General features: G+C 43.4%; 1 protein-coding gene across 3 annotated transcripts in view; it reads left to right on the top strand.

The window, feature by feature from the left end:
* LOC147022395 (1-phosphatidylinositol 4,5-bisphosphate phosphodiesterase delta-4-like) overlaps positions 1-16,557 on the top strand; it is a 68,399-nt gene that overhangs the window by 26,878 nt on the left and 24,964 nt on the right. For all 3 annotated transcript variants that reach the window (XM_085893250.1, XM_085893249.1, XM_085893252.1), the window contains exons 5-8: positions 2,914-3,148; positions 4,477-4,678; positions 13,287-13,431; positions 14,314-14,466. In XM_085893250.1, coding sequence (XP_085749376.1) covers positions 2,914-3,148; positions 4,477-4,678; positions 13,287-13,431; positions 14,314-14,466 — 735 coding nt within the window. The remainder of the gene's footprint in view (positions 1-2,913; positions 3,149-4,476; positions 4,679-13,286; positions 13,432-14,313; positions 14,467-16,557) is intronic.

Raw genomic sequence — 16,557 nt, 5'->3', positions numbered from 1 at the left:
ACGACGGGAGGGAATCGAAGTTCCCATGAACAGCTTCGTTACTCCATCACAAGGTGCACCTAGAAATAACACTCAAGCAGAGCTGGAGTTTCGAATTTAGGAATTGCTTCTGGTGCACAAAGGTCTACGTTTTTGAAAGTGTCTGTAACATTCATAAGCGAATGCTTTAAGATGAAACAACCATCTCCTCTGAATAAGACGCGTTCAGTAATACAACACAATGCCTGGGAAGCATCAGGATGACGGTTCGTTACCAAGGTCTGGAATCTAACCCATGCAACCACAAGCTGTGAGTTTCACCCATGTTTTGAGTTTATACGAGGAAACCTCACGACGGGAAAACCACAATGGAATACTCGTGTCTGTATCATTAAACTTATTATAACTCATTTATAAACAACTTTTTTTTAAACACTGGTCTGGGCTCATTGTGGAGCTGAACGACAAAAGGGCAGGAGGTTTACAATAGCTTGATGATATGATCCTCCCATGGAAGGTTATGGCAGATGGTGAGGACAAGGAATTCCAGTAACTGCACCTCATCTGGGGAATGGCTGTCCAGGGAAGTGAATTGCATTGTTTGATTGCTGATCCTTATGGAGAGACAAATCGAGAGCGTATGACATGCGAGAGCGTTGAACGCCGTGTTCCAAGTAGCTGACCAGCGGCTTGTCTTGTCCTTGTCCAACAAAAGGGATTCAGCTGCAGCAACATTTCACAAGAGTGATGTTTCATTCTACATGGGGTGGACTCGTCAGCAAAAAAAACTGGTAAAGTTCGTTTTCTGGAGAGATCGTTGACATAGATCAACAACAATATTGGTCCAAAGACTCTACCTTGTTGGGCTTGACCCTGGAGGAAAAGTTGTTTTCCTTCATGGCCCTTCCATGTGGACGTACGAATCCCCCTCCCCCCCCCAACCCGCAAAATAGGAAATGACAACATGGAGGGTCTCCTGCTGTTTCAGGTCTCCAAGGTGGAACTTGGCATTTCGGGTACCCTTTACTTCGAGCACTGCTTAATATAACTCTTCAGATTAAATATAAAGTTAACGAAAGTACAACCCAACTTGGTACCCCGACATCAGAGTCAACGTTGAGTCAGGAGTGAGATCTGCACCCACAAATCCACAAGGAGACCCAAACATTCAAACTCGGATTTTTTTTTCTGTTTATTTAAAGTGAATACATTATTTTTGCAAAACTTAACATTAGACCAGTCGGTTGAGCTTGTGCAGAAAAATTTTCACTACGATTCTCCCCCCTTTTGGTAGTTTTGTGAATCTGCCGCCCTTTGTCATTCAGCTCCTTCACGAGCCCAGACTGTCTCTGGAAAACAGTTCCACAAAAGGGGGAGCAAATGAGTGGAGGCATGCGGTTAGCCTGCTGCATTTTTGGGGTTTAATTTGGAGGGGGTCGCTCACTTTGCTCTGATACGACTTGGATATACGTTGATCGAGGGTGCCTCGTAAACATCCTGAGCTGGACCATTCCGAGTGGACGCCGCTCGCTGGCTGAATGAAATGTGGATCGATATTGTGTCGGACTTGTGTAAGGAGTTGCTGGTGATGTTCCCTCGTGGCGAGGTGGTCCGCACAATGAATCGAGGTGGATGTTCTCAAGGTCGTGGAGAATCTTCAATGTCGGGATCAAATTTTGCCATAACTGCCCAGACTCTACTATAATTCACAGACTGGTGTTTGTGTGTTTGTCATACTACTCTTCTGACAGTTTTGGGTTGATGACATCCAGACTTGCTATGGAGGATCAGCATAACCCCAATTAATGTGTAGGGGTGTTTTTATGTTTGCCGGTGATCTTGGGGTTGGTGGGGATGGGGGGGGGGCACAAATTTTCTATGTAAATGTGTATCATGTAGTGCCATCTCCAGGTGGGAGAGGGTATTACAAGTCTCCACCATTTACGGTACAGTATTCCTGTCCCCACGTTATCCAGTACAGTGAGGTCTTTTGGATTATAAGCAGTAGGTTTGTTTTTGCTTCGTGCACATAACTCCAGATATGGGTTATGCCTACTCCAGATATGGGTGTGTTGGGGTTGATCACACCCAGGTCTTTTTCATGATCCACAGAGACCAACGTAATTACATTACTGGGTAGACCCATCATATCCTCACTTTTGGACGGGATTCATTCGGAGAAGCCACACGTCCGACCACTCTTGTTTTTGCTCCAGGTCTGCCTAAAGAAACTGGCTCTCACCAAACATGGTTAGTGGAAGGGAACACTACTAAGTATGATCAACAAAAAAAGGTCATTTGAACCTCGAGGTGCTTCAGGAAGGTCATCAATGTTTGTTTAATAACAATAAGGTTTAACCGAGTACGCTACCTTCACACACCCGGTCAATGACTTCCGACAAACGCAAATGTATCACCTGTTCACCTTATCGATTCTAAATCTACTGATAGAGTATCAACGTCCCGACCCCAAATATGACCAGAAAATAATAATTCTGTCTCTGCTTCACCGAAAAAAAAAAAAAAAGAAGCATTTTCACCAGTTTGCCAATCCCAAGTCTTCCTTCCTTTTTGCGAAGTGAAGCATCCAATATGCCTGGTGTTGGCTTAATGGTTAGGGTGGTGGGCTTGGGATCCTTGGGTCCTGAGTTCAAACCCTGCTCGGATGTTGAATTAATACCAGGTGGGGTTGACTCAGCCTCAGCCATCCATCTGAGGTCGGAAAAATGAGTACCAGCTTGCTGGGACGATTGAGCCATTCGAGTATCCTGCGTCGGAGTGTTGACCCGTCCAGCATTGTGCCCGGTAGCCCAGGAGACTGGTTCACTTTGGCGACACCGACGCTCTGTACAGAGTATGTTCCCATTGGAATAAAATGGAAGCATCCATTGTCCACAATGTCATTTATTTTCTCTGTTTCCTCTTGCTCTGCAGAGTTCTGACGTCTCGAATACAGGGATTCTTGACGAGAAGGAGTTTGTGATTCTTTACAAGAAGCTGACCGAGCGAAAAGATGTGCACACACTGTTCCAACGTCTTCTTCCCAAGGACGAGTATCTCATGAGCCAGCAGAAATTTGCGAGCTTCTTGCACGACGAGCAGCACGAAACCACCTCGAGTGTAGACATCGCCGGCTCTCTCATTGGACGATACGAGCCATCGGAAGCAGGTTCCTATAATTATCAGGGGGTTCTTAGCCTTGGTGTGATGGCTTTTTGGGTGAACATGTTGTCCAATCTCTTTTGACGTTGCTCACCATGTCCTGATGACATGTTGAGATCCCCATCGTTTGAAATGAGTAAGGATTTGGACGATAATGCAAAACCAGTTGGGGGAATTTTGGTGATGCGGTATTTTTTTAATATAGGGAGTGGTTAAAGTTAGGGTCCTTGTCAAGTTGCCCTGAGAGCGTTAACCCTTTGAACCTTGAGCTCCTTGGACTTTCGGCTCCCCTGCCCCGGGCTTCCTGGAGAAAAATCCGGCCGCACGGGTAAATGGAGGTTTGAATAACGGCCGGTAAAATGGCGGCGATGGGACAACCATAGTATGTGGACTGGCATCCCCCTGAGACCGAAACGGGTGGGGCACGGCAGGTTTGCTCATCCCTGAAGGTCTTCACTGATAACCTTGTGCCAATTCTTCCGAGACTAGTTCAGTTTCCAGAATCTTGGAACCCAAATCCTGAAAACCGCTCCCTACGAGTGGATCTGAAGTGAGTCTCTGGAACGCGACTCCAATTTGCTTACCACCTGGGCCACCGATGTTCACACGGTATAATTCATAATACAAAGCCGATTGCTGAGACGGCACCAGTGAAGCGGTTTACGGCCTCGTCTTATTAGTTGATGACAAACCCTCCATGTAATTATTACTTATTTCGATATGGATACAAACAAGCACGACATAAGAGTGACCAAAGCTTTTCGTGCTGCACTCTTCAGGGTAAGAAAAAAAAAATCACAGCAAGTGAAGGAAGAAATGAAGGCGCGTGCTTATATACCCGTCACAATAAAGTCGACGCTGATTGGTTCGGATTAACCGTGACGTCATTACGTTGAACCAATCAGCGTCCACCTTATTTCGACCTGCGTATATCAGCACGTGCCTTCATTTGCTGCGATTTTTTTATTTTTTATTATTATTATTATTATTATTATTATTATTTTTTTATTTATTTATTTATTTATTTATTTATTTATTCATTCATTCATTTATTTTTATTTATTTTTATTTATTTATTTATTTATTTATTTATTTTATTTTATTTTATTTTATTTTATTTTATTTTTATTTATTTTTTTATTTATTTATTTTTATTTATTTTTTCCCCTGAAGAGTACAGCACGAAAAGCTTCGGTCACCATTATGTCGTGCTTGTTTGTATCCATATTAAAGTTCTGTAGTACCAAACATCTGTTCATTACTTATTTGTAAGCGAAAGTTTGAACGCCACAATCCAGTTTGAAATGCAAACATCATTGTCGTGGCCGTGTGCAGCAAAAGCAAAGTGCAGTTTCACTGTGGACGGTTTCCTGTTGTACCTGCTGTCCGACGAATGCTGCGTTTTCGACCCGTCGATGGAAAATCTGTGTCAAGACATGCGTCGACCCCTCGCCCACTACTTCATCTCTTCTTCACACAACACCTACCTCATGGAGGATCAACTTTCTGGGCCCAGTAGCACGGAGGCCTATATCAGGTGAAAACGTTTCACCATGACTGTCCACATCTGATTGATACCAGATAGAGGGTTGTAAAGGAGGATGGCGGGAGATGTGTAGATTCCTTTCTGCAGCCAGGATAGCACAGGACTCAGTGTGACCACTCCTCATTTTCATAAATGCCAAGGTGAGCCAATGAAAAAAAGCCAAGGAGTGGTCACACTGACAGCATTGTGTGTGTGTGTGTGTGTGTGTGTGTGTGTGTGTGTGTGTGTGTGTGTGTGTGTGTGTGTGTGTGTGTGTGTGTGTGTGTGTGTGTGTGTGTGTGTGCTGCAAAGGTCTTACGTTACACGCCATTTGTCTGTTTTACTTTGCAACGTCACGTTTAGACGTTCTTACTATGTGGTTTTAATTTTAGGGCACCATACCTTCAATCCCTCCTTTTCTTTCGTTTGTGGAACTGTGTCTGTTGGCTCCTCATGTACCTTCCATTCAAGGGTGCTGCCCCCAGTCGTCACAAACGTGGAATGTCTTTGTCTCCCCGTTTCACTTTGATCCTCTGCTAGTGTGTGATTAACCTGCTGCCCTGTCTTTTACCTCCTTCAAGTGCCTGTAATTTCTGTATCCCAAAAATGTCCGGCGGTTGTATCGTAATGATTAGGAAGCATTGTAGGAAGCAACTGGTTGCATTCGGAGTACACGACACAAGTGAAGGCACAAATTCTGTGAATGAAACAGTAGTATCCTCATGTTTAGGAGGCATCTACATGTGATGTATGCACGAATTGGAGGGGGAAGGGAGATTTGTTGTGTTGGAGAAATGGGAGTGGAATGATCACGTGACCGTGGATGGGGGGGGGGGGTCATGGTCAACATTTTCGTTACATCAGTACAACATGCAGATGGTCCTTTGGGCTGTGTTAATTAAGACCATGGATCGTTAGTGTATTTTTTTCCCCTTCCTGAGCTCTAATATATATATATATATATATATATATATATATATATATATATATATATATATATATATATATATATATATATATATATCATATTGCTGGTGATTGGAAGTAAGCTGGATAGGTCTGTAGTTAAGGAGATCAGTTTTGCACCTTTTTATGTAATGCAGTGATGTTGGCTCACTTGCAAGCCAATGGAAAAAGACCTCCAACAAATGACAGGGTGAACAGAGCAGTGAGGATGTGCAAGAGCAGTAGAGCAGGTTTTTAGGACACGCGAGCTGATGCCGTCCGGTCCAGTTGCAGAATCAGTCGAGTGAAGCTTGAAACTTCTCCACATTCTCAGGTGAAAAAGACAGAGTCCAGGTGCAGTTGGGTATGACGGGGGAAGGATGGCTACCGAGAGTGAGGGGTCGGGGACGCAAGATTTTGAAGCAAACACAGAATTGAGGCATTCGGCCTTCTCCCGAGCAGAGTCCGCTGTGTGCCATTGGAAGAGAGGGAAGGGATGGAAGGGGGAGCATTACACCAGAGACAGACTTAACGAAGCGCTACCAGGAGAGAGACAGTTTGAAAGTTCAGTCTTGTGGTTGGCTCAATGAGAGCGGACACACTTTTGTTGCATGCTTTGTGGAATGATCTGAGGAGTCCTTCCAAGAGCAACAAAGAAACCACTCACCTTTCTTGCTCTGCTTGCATTAGTAATGCAGGCCACTGGTAATTTGTTTCCTCCAATCACTTCCCCACTTCCATTCCATCACAGCAAGCACTCGCCATTCTTTCTGTTTACTGCGGGGTTTGAATTTCTTTTTATTTCACCGTGTGAGCCATAATTTGTAATTTAAGTTTGGCAAGAAACCACAATTTGCCGGTTCAACGCTTCTTCCCAAAATCAAGGAATTCAGAGTCTGTGGTACAGATTTGGTCTATTAATTAGTAAACAAATCGATAAAGGATACGATCATGGAAACTGTGTTAATTTTAATCAACTAACATCTTCCTTCAAGGCCATTTACCAAATGCTACGTTTGCATTTTGATTCTCAACTTGTGTCGTCCCTGCAATTTCTGGGCCGAATACCTATCCGTATTTCCTAGTTGGCTATCGGTGACCTTGTGGGTAAGTGATATTTATAGACCCTTTATAGAGCCCACTGATACTCCAATAGTCCATGACAGGTGTGAAATAGACCGTTGAGTGATTGTGCTGCAACTGAGGAAAGAATTACATTACTCAGGATTTCACTTTGAACCGCTGGTTTCAACAATCATCCAATAATTTTGACACGATCCATTCAAACATTTAGTAATGTTATATGCACACATGTGTATATATAATATATATAAATGTATACGTATGATTAAATTGGCAAACCAGCTTCGCTGTGGTCGTTGAAGAATACAGAACTTCCCACTGCCTGATACAGTGTCAGCTGATGCACTGCTAACCACAGCACGATTCAGCTTGCGCGGCTTTCGAAGGCCATTTTTGTTTTTTAGGATCACCAGCCCATCTACCTGGAGAAAGGAATCAATCAACAGACACATTCCTGACTCCCTGGCTGTCATCACCATGGAGTGAATTCCACAGCAGATTCTGGAGATGTGTAATTACAAAAATAGACTCCAAGGGTTAATTGGTTGATTGGTTATATCGTGATTTGCATGTTTAGAGGAGATTCAGTGTAAACTCCAATTTAGGCCTGCCAGGATTGTGTTCGGTCGAGCTTGCTTTTGTCCCCCCCCCCTCCCCCCTCCATCCCTTTGTACTCCCTACTCTTGAATATGCTTATTTTTCATTTATTTGATTAATGTTTTCCCCTTTCTCCTCACTGTCCGTGGCTAACGGCTCTTGAGCCAAATAGAATTGCACGTGTTCTTTGGGGTCGGGGCAATCAACGGTGTGTTCGAGCCAGGTGATCAAAGAGCGTGTCTCAGGACGTCATGCGAAGGACAGTTTTGAACCGGGTTTTTTGGTGAGAATCAGCCGTGGAGCCAGGAATCCTGAGAGTGAGGTCCGCGCTAGAGTAGTTGAGCCAGGAACCTCACATGGCGAGTTGCATGTGCTGTTTTTCTCATCCTCCATATACATCCTCAGCAGCACCTCTTGCTGGAGGCACCTCCTCAGCAGTACTTCTTCTCGGGCCACCCAAGCGGAAGGAGGAACCGTTCCCGTGATCCTCGGGACGCCAGTAGCAAGTTCACCTGGACTAGCTGGAGACCCACCCTGCAGCATGACGTGCGTAGGGAATTTGCCCTTTGCTCACTCCCATCAAATCTAGGCCAAGGCACCTCGACCAGGCCTGAACCACCGAATTATGTTTTATTTTTTTTAAATCTCCCACCCCCCACCTGCATCTTCTGACCTTTCTTTAACTTCGACGTGTCTGACTCCCTTCCAAGTGTGTCTTGTATTGATAAGGACATGGTATAAGGTAGGCGAGTCTGAAATTGTTATCGTTAATAAGCACGATTTATTTTCCCAATTGGGATGTCTTTTCCTTCTTCACATTCATTCCTGTGATTCTTGTTTTCCGTGCTTCCTGGACCGGCTGGAGATCCACCTCACAGCATGGGGATATACTGCAAGCCGCTGGTAATTTGTTTCCTCCAATCACTTCCCTACTTCTGTTCCATCACAGCACTCTCCATTCTTTCCATTAACTTCAGCGTCTAATTGCTTTTTATTTCACTGTATGAACTTGGTGTTGGCTTAACGGTTAAGGCGGCTGGCTTAAGATCTTAGGGTCTTGAGTTTGAGTCCCCGTCGAGCCGTTAAATAACAACAGGTGGGTTTTGAACTGGTTTTGGGTGACTCAACCTGTCATCCTTCCGAGGTTGGCAAAATGAGTACCAGCTTACTGTAAACGGGGGCACTGCATCAGCGGCACAGCTATGCTTTCAAAAATGATGCAACCGGCAGCCACAGGCTGTATACGACATAATAAAATTTCACTGAATGAGCTTAATTTTTAGTTTAAGTTTGGCAGAAACCACGATTTTCCTGTTAAGCACTTGTTCCCAAATCAGAGTTCAGTCTGGGGTTGAAATTTGGACCCTTAATTAGACAAATCATTAAAGGAAATGATCGTGGAAATGGTGTCAATTTTAATTCCCTAACATCTTCCATTGTGTAATTATAAATATAACACCATATAATTTATGTGATACACATACGTAATTGTAAATATTGGTGAGCGATATCGGGCGGGAGTTCCCTTCTCGGCCCACCTTTGTTGAGAAATGTTCTTCAGGGCATTCTTGGAAATGCATTTTATAATTTTGGTCATTTTTTTAATACATTGATCACAACATCATTATGTGAAGGTTCCAGTTTATTCTGAAGAAGATAAGGAAGATGATTTGTCATACCGGCTACCACTAAAGGTGGCGCTATTTATCATACAGTGTGCGTGCGCATGTGCATATACGTATGTATATATGTATATAGTGGGCTTGGGATCCTAGGATCCTGAGTTCAAATCCCCCTAGGTTGCTGAATTAATACCAGGTGGGGTTGACTCTTCATGTCATCCTTCCGAGGTTGGCAAAATGAGTGTCAGCTTGCTGGTATCCTGTGTCGGAGTGGCGACCCGTCCAGGATTGTGTCCAATAGCCAAGGCGACTGCTTAAGCAACACCAACGCTTTGCATCACCAACGCTCCATATGGTCCTCATGGATGGATGGATATATATATATATATATATATATATATATATATATATATATATATATATGTATACATATATTCGAGGAGCAGTCAATATGTAACCTTATAATGGCGACGTAAATTTGAGAATGTAATGTGTGTGGATGTAGATGACATGTTATATCTATGGGTAAGAGTCATGTTTTGCCTGTTATAGATCTGGCAACATTGAGCGTATGACGTCAGTGGAGCAGTTCCAAGATGGCGGCTCCCTGAGAAGCATGCACCAGGGAGCAGCAACGTTCTGTAATCCATTTTTTGGGAAATGAGGGTGTGAATCCCAGTGAAATCCATCGCAGAATGAAAACGCAATATGGTGACGTTTGTTTATTGCTGCAGCAAGTGTACGACTGGGCCAGGAAGTTTAAAAGTGCTGTGTCAAGTGTGGCAGATGCTGCTCGCTTGGGCCGGCCTCACACAGCGGACACACCAGAAATGGTTGCAGAAGTTGAGTGCAAGCTAAGGGCAAACTGTCACATTTGCTTGATGAAGTGGTTTCCGAATTCAATATCAGCCTTGGTTCAGCACACCACATCATTCACAACGTGCTGGGGTTCCGCAAAGTCTCTGCAAGGTGGGTGCCCAGACAACTTGCACCTGAACTGAAAAAAATGCCACTTTTAAACTTCCCTTCCCAGTCGTACACTTGCTGCAGCGATAAACATGCGTCACCATGTTGAGTTTTGATTGTGCGATGGATTTCACTGGGATTCACACCCTCATTTCCCAAGAAACGGATGACAGAACGTTTCTCCTCCCTGGTGCATGCTGCTAAAGGCCCAGTCACACCTTGACGTTTTAGCCAGGTTATGCCGATTTTTGGAAAATTTGTCTAAAACGCTGGTACACGTCAAATACGTTATGGGTAAGTTTTGATAACATTGAGAGCATGCTGAAAAACACTGCCATACGTCGTTGTACGCTGGCTTTAAACGTTGTACTTTTCGGTTGTCCTCAAATTTTCCATGCTTGAAATTTTAAGACTTATGCCAGCGTATGACTCACACGTTCCGCATAACGCTGGCCATAAGTTGTAGGCATGTTACGCGATCGTTGACACACGTCGACACGCGTTACTTATAAGTTACTCATAAGTCGAAACACGTCGAGGTAATGTTTAGCGTACCCGAAACTTATTTCTAACCTATGAGTTACGTGTTGTACTCACGTTACGCGATCGGTGACACACGTCGACACACGTTACTTGTAAGGTGCTCATAAGTCGAAACACATCAAGGTAATGGTTAGCGTCAGTGTTCCAGACTTTCTGGTTTTATTATTATTTTTTTCTTCCCTCCTTCGGTATGATGGTGATTTTGACACTTCGATTTCTAGTGCGGTTATAATATAATATAATTAATAGGCTGCCGCTCAACGATGTAAATCATAACCGCACTGTACACTGTACACAGTCATACCGAAGAAAAAAAAACCGGGAGTCTGGAACACTGACGCTAACCATTACCTCGACGTGTTTCGACTTATGAGCACCTTACAAGTAACGTGTGTCGATGTGTGTCAACGATCGCATATCGTGCGTACAACTTATTCCCATCGCATGCGGAGCGTGTGTCATACGGAAAGTACGTCGTAAAATTTTCAACATGTTTAAAATTACAAGACGTACTCCATTTAATACGACGTATGATAGCGTACTTTAGCGTTCTATTCATGCATACCAAACTTACCCATACCGTATTCGACGTGCGCCAGCGTTTTAGACGCATTTTTCAGAGGTCGGCATACGCTGGCAAGATCGCCAAGGTGTGACTGCGATGTTGACACTTCCATTTCTGCGGCGGTTATGATTTGAATCGTTGTGCGGCAGCCTTTCCATAACTTACGCCACGTCATCGTCGGCGATGCGTGCAACGCGCTATGCCGAAATTAGACTCTCGTTGGGCATAGGTTGTGAAGGCCGACAACAGGTTCAGCATTCTTTGGTATAAGTTATCTATAACACAACGAAACGTTCTGTGTCCGTTACTAATACGTTATGCATAAGACCAAGTCGTTATGAATACGTCCGAATCTTTAAAAAAAAAACATCAAAAGTTCAACGTAAGCCAGCGTTTTACATACATTTTAATACGTTGCCATCGCTGGCTAAAACGTCAAGGTGTGACCGGGCCTTAAGGGAGCCGCCATCTTGGAACTGCTCTACCGATGACACACGCTCAATGTTGCCACATCTATAACAGGCAAAACATGACTCTTCCCCATAGATATAACATATATTATCTACAACTACACACATTACATTCTCGAATTTATATCGCTACATTAAGGTTACTTATTGACTGGCCCTCGTGTTTGTATATATATATGTATATATTATACACACACATCCGCTCCATTTTAAGTAGCACCATATAATTTATACGATACGTAAAGGAACCCAAAGTTTTATTTGACTATAACAAATAAATGTTCTAAATGTCCTCCTCTAAGTTCTGCACACTTATGCATACATTTGGAATAGTTCCTGATTACAGCCCGAAGTGTTTCACGTTGGACTTGTTCAGCATCTTTGAGTTCAGGAATGTTAATTGGGTTTTATTTGAAAACATTTTCCTCAACAAATCCCCACAGAAAAAAAAATCTCATGGTGAGAGGTCAGGAGATCTTAGAAGTGAAGGAAATGTAGATCGGTGGGAAATTAATCTGCCAGGAAAGTGATTATTGAGCAAGTGCACAGACAAGCGTGCGGTATGTGCAGTTGTCTCGTCCTGCTGAAACTGAGCACCAGGAACGTTAATCGTACGACTCCAGAAGAAAAAAAAAGTGTTCAATATGTAACATTCCACATTCAGTCACCCTTCCCTCGGTATCCTGATCTTCAAAAAAGTATTGACCGTAAGTCCGATGATGACCGAGACCACACAGTATCTTTATTTTTTGGGGAGGGTCGAGGTAACTCAACAAAGTGGGCTTGTTTCTCCCTTCTCCAAAACCGACAATTCTGTTTGTTTACCTTTCAAGTGAAGATGACATTCATCACTGAAAATTGTCCTCGATGGTGCTTCCTGCTTTGATCGATAAACCTACTGAATCGCACGTAAAATTCATAACGCCAACGCTCGTCAACTGAGGTTAACCGCTGCATCAATTGAATTTTGTAAGGGAAAGACTTTAACACTCCATAACGACACTGCTTTGAGACACTCGATCCAATTCCATGTGGAATGTCTTTGTTGATTTTCTCGTGCGACGCGCAATCACTTTTACCAATCCTGTTTACCGTCTCTGGAGTTTGAATATTCCTCGGATGTCCAGAGTGTCCTGCGTCGTCGTTTTCGCAGAGCTGGTCCCTATTCACATTAAAACTGTGATCGACGTATCGTCTTCGAGGTTGGTGCATTATGTCTCGGAGTGGTCTTCTGAAAGTGCAATGCACTCCGATCAATGACTTCAGCTCGACGTTCTTCTCGACAATGAAGATTTGCTCCTCTGTTGTTCGTTGCGCCGTGGGTTACCTACAAAAAAAGAAGAAAGAGGGGGGGGAAGAAATGTCAAAATACATTCACTATAAACAATTTGAATACTCTCCTTACCTCGTTCTCTCTCTCCGAAAGGACCGTATGGCAAACCCCCAAAGCCGTACAGTACCTGTATATATAGTTTCATGAATGAGTACATGGTGAGCATCTTGGAATGGCTGGATGACCGAGTGGATAAAGGCTCTCTACTTTTTGCTACGTTTTGATTTTCAGGATGGGCCGTGAAATATTTTTGTCTTAATATGTGCCATTGAGGTATTTGTGAATTGTCACTTCTCATGAAACCACAACAAGATACATTTTTGTGCCATAGAGACTATGTCGGCACTTCGGAACTAGTAGATAAACAAACTGATGGTTCCTTTTACTGATACCAACCTACTTTGCACCACTGGTTTCAAACTTGGGTCGGCCTCATCATCCACAAGAGTGTGAACTTTAGCGAAACACTAAACACGTGTGTTTGAACCGGCCCCAGGGCGCTTCAGAAAGGCTGCCGCTGTGTCGAGTTGGACTGCTGGGACGGACCTGATGGGGAACCTGTCATCTACCATGGTTACACAATGACCTCAAAAATCCTCTTTCATGATGTGATCAAAGCTGTCAACAAGTATGCTTTTGAGGTGGGCCCTTTACTAACCTGGCTTTCATGGGAAAGGCCATTTTTTTTGTTGTTTTTGATCGCAAAAGACTTCTGTTTGAGTTGTGGCTCTCAGAAGTGACCTATTTGGGCCCGTCACACAGGCACATACAGCTGGGAAGTAAGTTGCCTTTCAGACACGAATCGTGATGAATAAGAATTTCCCAGGATCCTCAGAAGTTATGACCAGTTCCCATATTGAACTGCCATATTGAGCTTTAAGAAGAGGGGGTTTGATGACCCAAAGCGGTTCTGATGTCATTGTCATCATATTTCTCTGTATTGGGACATCATCGTCAAAAAGGTGGAAATGTGTACATTGTTAAATGTGTTCATCCAAATTGAGAGTAGTTTTTAGTGCGCAACTGCCTGTGATAATGGAAAGACTATTCTTATCCCTTCCTTGCACATCCTGAAAGCCTTCACCTTATCGGTTATCCACGTTGATACAATAAGCTAAGAGAGAATGGGATGGCCTGATCAATGCAAACGTACTGGGCCTTATGCTGACGTTAATCCATTTATTTGATTTCTCATTATTGGTTTCCAAGCAGAGTCTATCAAAGCTACTGAGCTAGTTAGAGATTAGTAAAACTTTCCGATGATCAAAGGTATTCATTACCAAGTGGAGTCTTCTGGGGAAACCACAAATTTGTGGGTTTGTGGTTACTTTTTAAGAAAAATAATAAAACTCAATGGAATTAGAGGAGGAGATGATTTTCGTTAAAGAATAGTGGGAATTTATAAACATCTGATGATGCACAAATCGTATAAGCAATTGTCATTTGCATCGTTTTATTCTTCATTTTCAAACAATATTATAACCACCCCCTCCTGTTTTAACGCTCTACCCTTCACTTGCTAGGCTTCAAAGTATCCTGTCATCCTCTCCATTGAGAACCACTGCAGCTTGGAACAGCAAAAAGTGATGGCGCAGTACATGCGGAACATCCTGGGGGAGAAGCTCCTTACGGGACCCCTTGGGGGCAAGGTGCCAACTCAGATGCCCTCTCCTGAGGTACAAACCCCCTTTCTGTGAATTAATTATCAGGCCTAACTCAAAACCCCCATCAAACTTTATTCCCAAACGAGGGATTAATCGATGTTTGTACGGTAAATATCAAGAGACGCGTCTTCGGATCCCTCGGTGAATGGATCCCTCGTCAAGTCAAACTCTCTTACTGATATGTCTTTGGCTTTCATGAAACGGAAATGTGTAGATTTCTTTTTTTGAATCTGATGTTTAAGAAACAGAAACTGTTTTTTGACAGCGAATCAAGGAAACAAGTTACAGAAAGTGATTTTAAAATGGATTTGGAATGGGGGACTTTCGAAATGACGCAATCTGCCCAGAAGGCGTGCGCGGAAACCCCGAGAAGCAGCGTTGTTCGGGGCGTCTGAACTGCTATCGTGCGTGCGTGATAAGGATTGTTACCTAAAATATCTCGCACAGCTTCTAACAGAACCCGAAAGTACTTGGAAAAGTACTTGAGAGAAAGCTAGGGTGTGAGGTTTGCCTCTGTACAATGAAAGAGTTCGAGGGAGACACCGTGTCTGGTTTAGGTGATTCGGAACACCGATGGGAAGGACGTATCTGGGGTTTGTGATTGCACAGAGTAAGTTGAAAACAACTTTTGAAATTATGATATTTACTATTAATCATCGTGGGGGGTGGGGAGCTCTGAGGGCTGTTATAAATATATTGTTTGTTTGGTTCAGGAATTTGGGCCACAGGAGATATTTGCATCTGTTGCTAAGAGGTGTGTGTGTGTGTGTGTGTGTGTGTGTGTGTGTGTGTGTGTGTGTGTGTGTGTGTGTGTGTGTGTGTGTGTGTGTGTGTGTGTGTGTGTGTGTTAGCATCGCTTGTATTAACATGGAAAGGTATGAAGTCGACGTCTCTCATCCATGGATATTTCTCGTATTTCCAATATTTCCGTGAGTCTGAATTGCATTCAGGAACAGAACAATCAACGGTTAACCATGAACCACTCTTTTGTCTAAAACGCTGAAAATTATGTTTCAAAGACCATTTGAATCACAGATTCACACCAGTAACGGCGGGTTAAAAGTGCACCGCGAGCGAAACAGAGTCACTGAAAATGCACAAACAAGGCAAAAGGACCTGTTGGCATTCAGAGGTCATCTCGAAAGCCCTGTATTGTTTCGGGTCAAGGTATTTGTCTGTACCAAAGCAAATTCGATTTGTGAGGATAAGGTTTGGTAACGTTGCTGGGGGTGCAGAGGAAGGCATTGTGTTTTACTGCTGCCATTTTAAACTCGGGTCGATTCAGTAAACTGTAAAGGATGAACGGAAAGTTAGGATCGAGCCGTGTTTACATCACAACCATTTTCTTTTCTTCCTCCATACACCCAGCTCGATTCTTCTTCAATATCCTTTCCCTTCTCTCCAACGATCACACTTTTATGCCCTTCCTTTTATTTCCTTTTCACCCCTTTTTTTCCATTTAATTCTCAATTCCCCCCCCCTCCCCTACACCCTGCTCTTCATCACACCTAGAAGTCCCTTCTAAGAATGATTGCAGTTTGCCAAAACAATGTCAAGAATTGTGCTAATAACGGTGGAAGTACAACTTTTACTGCCGAAGTAATAATGGACATGGCACAAAGAGTGTTGCTGTACGCGTACAGTGTGGAAACTCATCAAGTCATTATTTTGAGAGTGAAGAGGTGGAGGGGAAAGGGGAGAGGAGAGGAGGGATGGTGGAGTGAGGAGCAGTGTACTCCTTGGCTTTTTTCACAAGATCTTGGCTATTCATTGTTCACCTTGGCGTCTTGGTTTTCTAAAGGTATTCTTGGCGTATAGGTTTTCTATTATCATTGCTTTTCCGAAACCTTGTAAATTCTAGGCTTTTTTCATTGGCTCACCTTGGCATTTATGAAAATGAGGAGTGGTCACACTGGTCAGGAGGGGTGGGGGAGCGAGGAGGATCGAGGAAAGGGAAGACAGTGTGAGGTGAGAGGAAGGGAAGTGAAAGTATTAAATCGTATAGCTCAATGAAGCTGGCTAATTTTGTTATGTTGCTAATTTTTTTGTTCACTCCCAATGTTTTCCAAGCAGCAGAAAAAAATAAGTTTAATGCTTTGGAAA

Source organism: Eptatretus burgeri, chromosome 8 (assembly GCF_056783735.1).
Source record: "Eptatretus burgeri isolate ZD-2024b chromosome 8, Ebu_testis_v1, whole genome shotgun sequence".
NCBI lineage: Eukaryota > Metazoa > Chordata > Myxini > Myxiniformes > Myxinidae > Eptatretus > Eptatretus burgeri.
The sequence above is the reverse complement of the archived record's forward strand: the minus strand, read 5'-3'. Positions and strand labels throughout refer to the sequence as shown.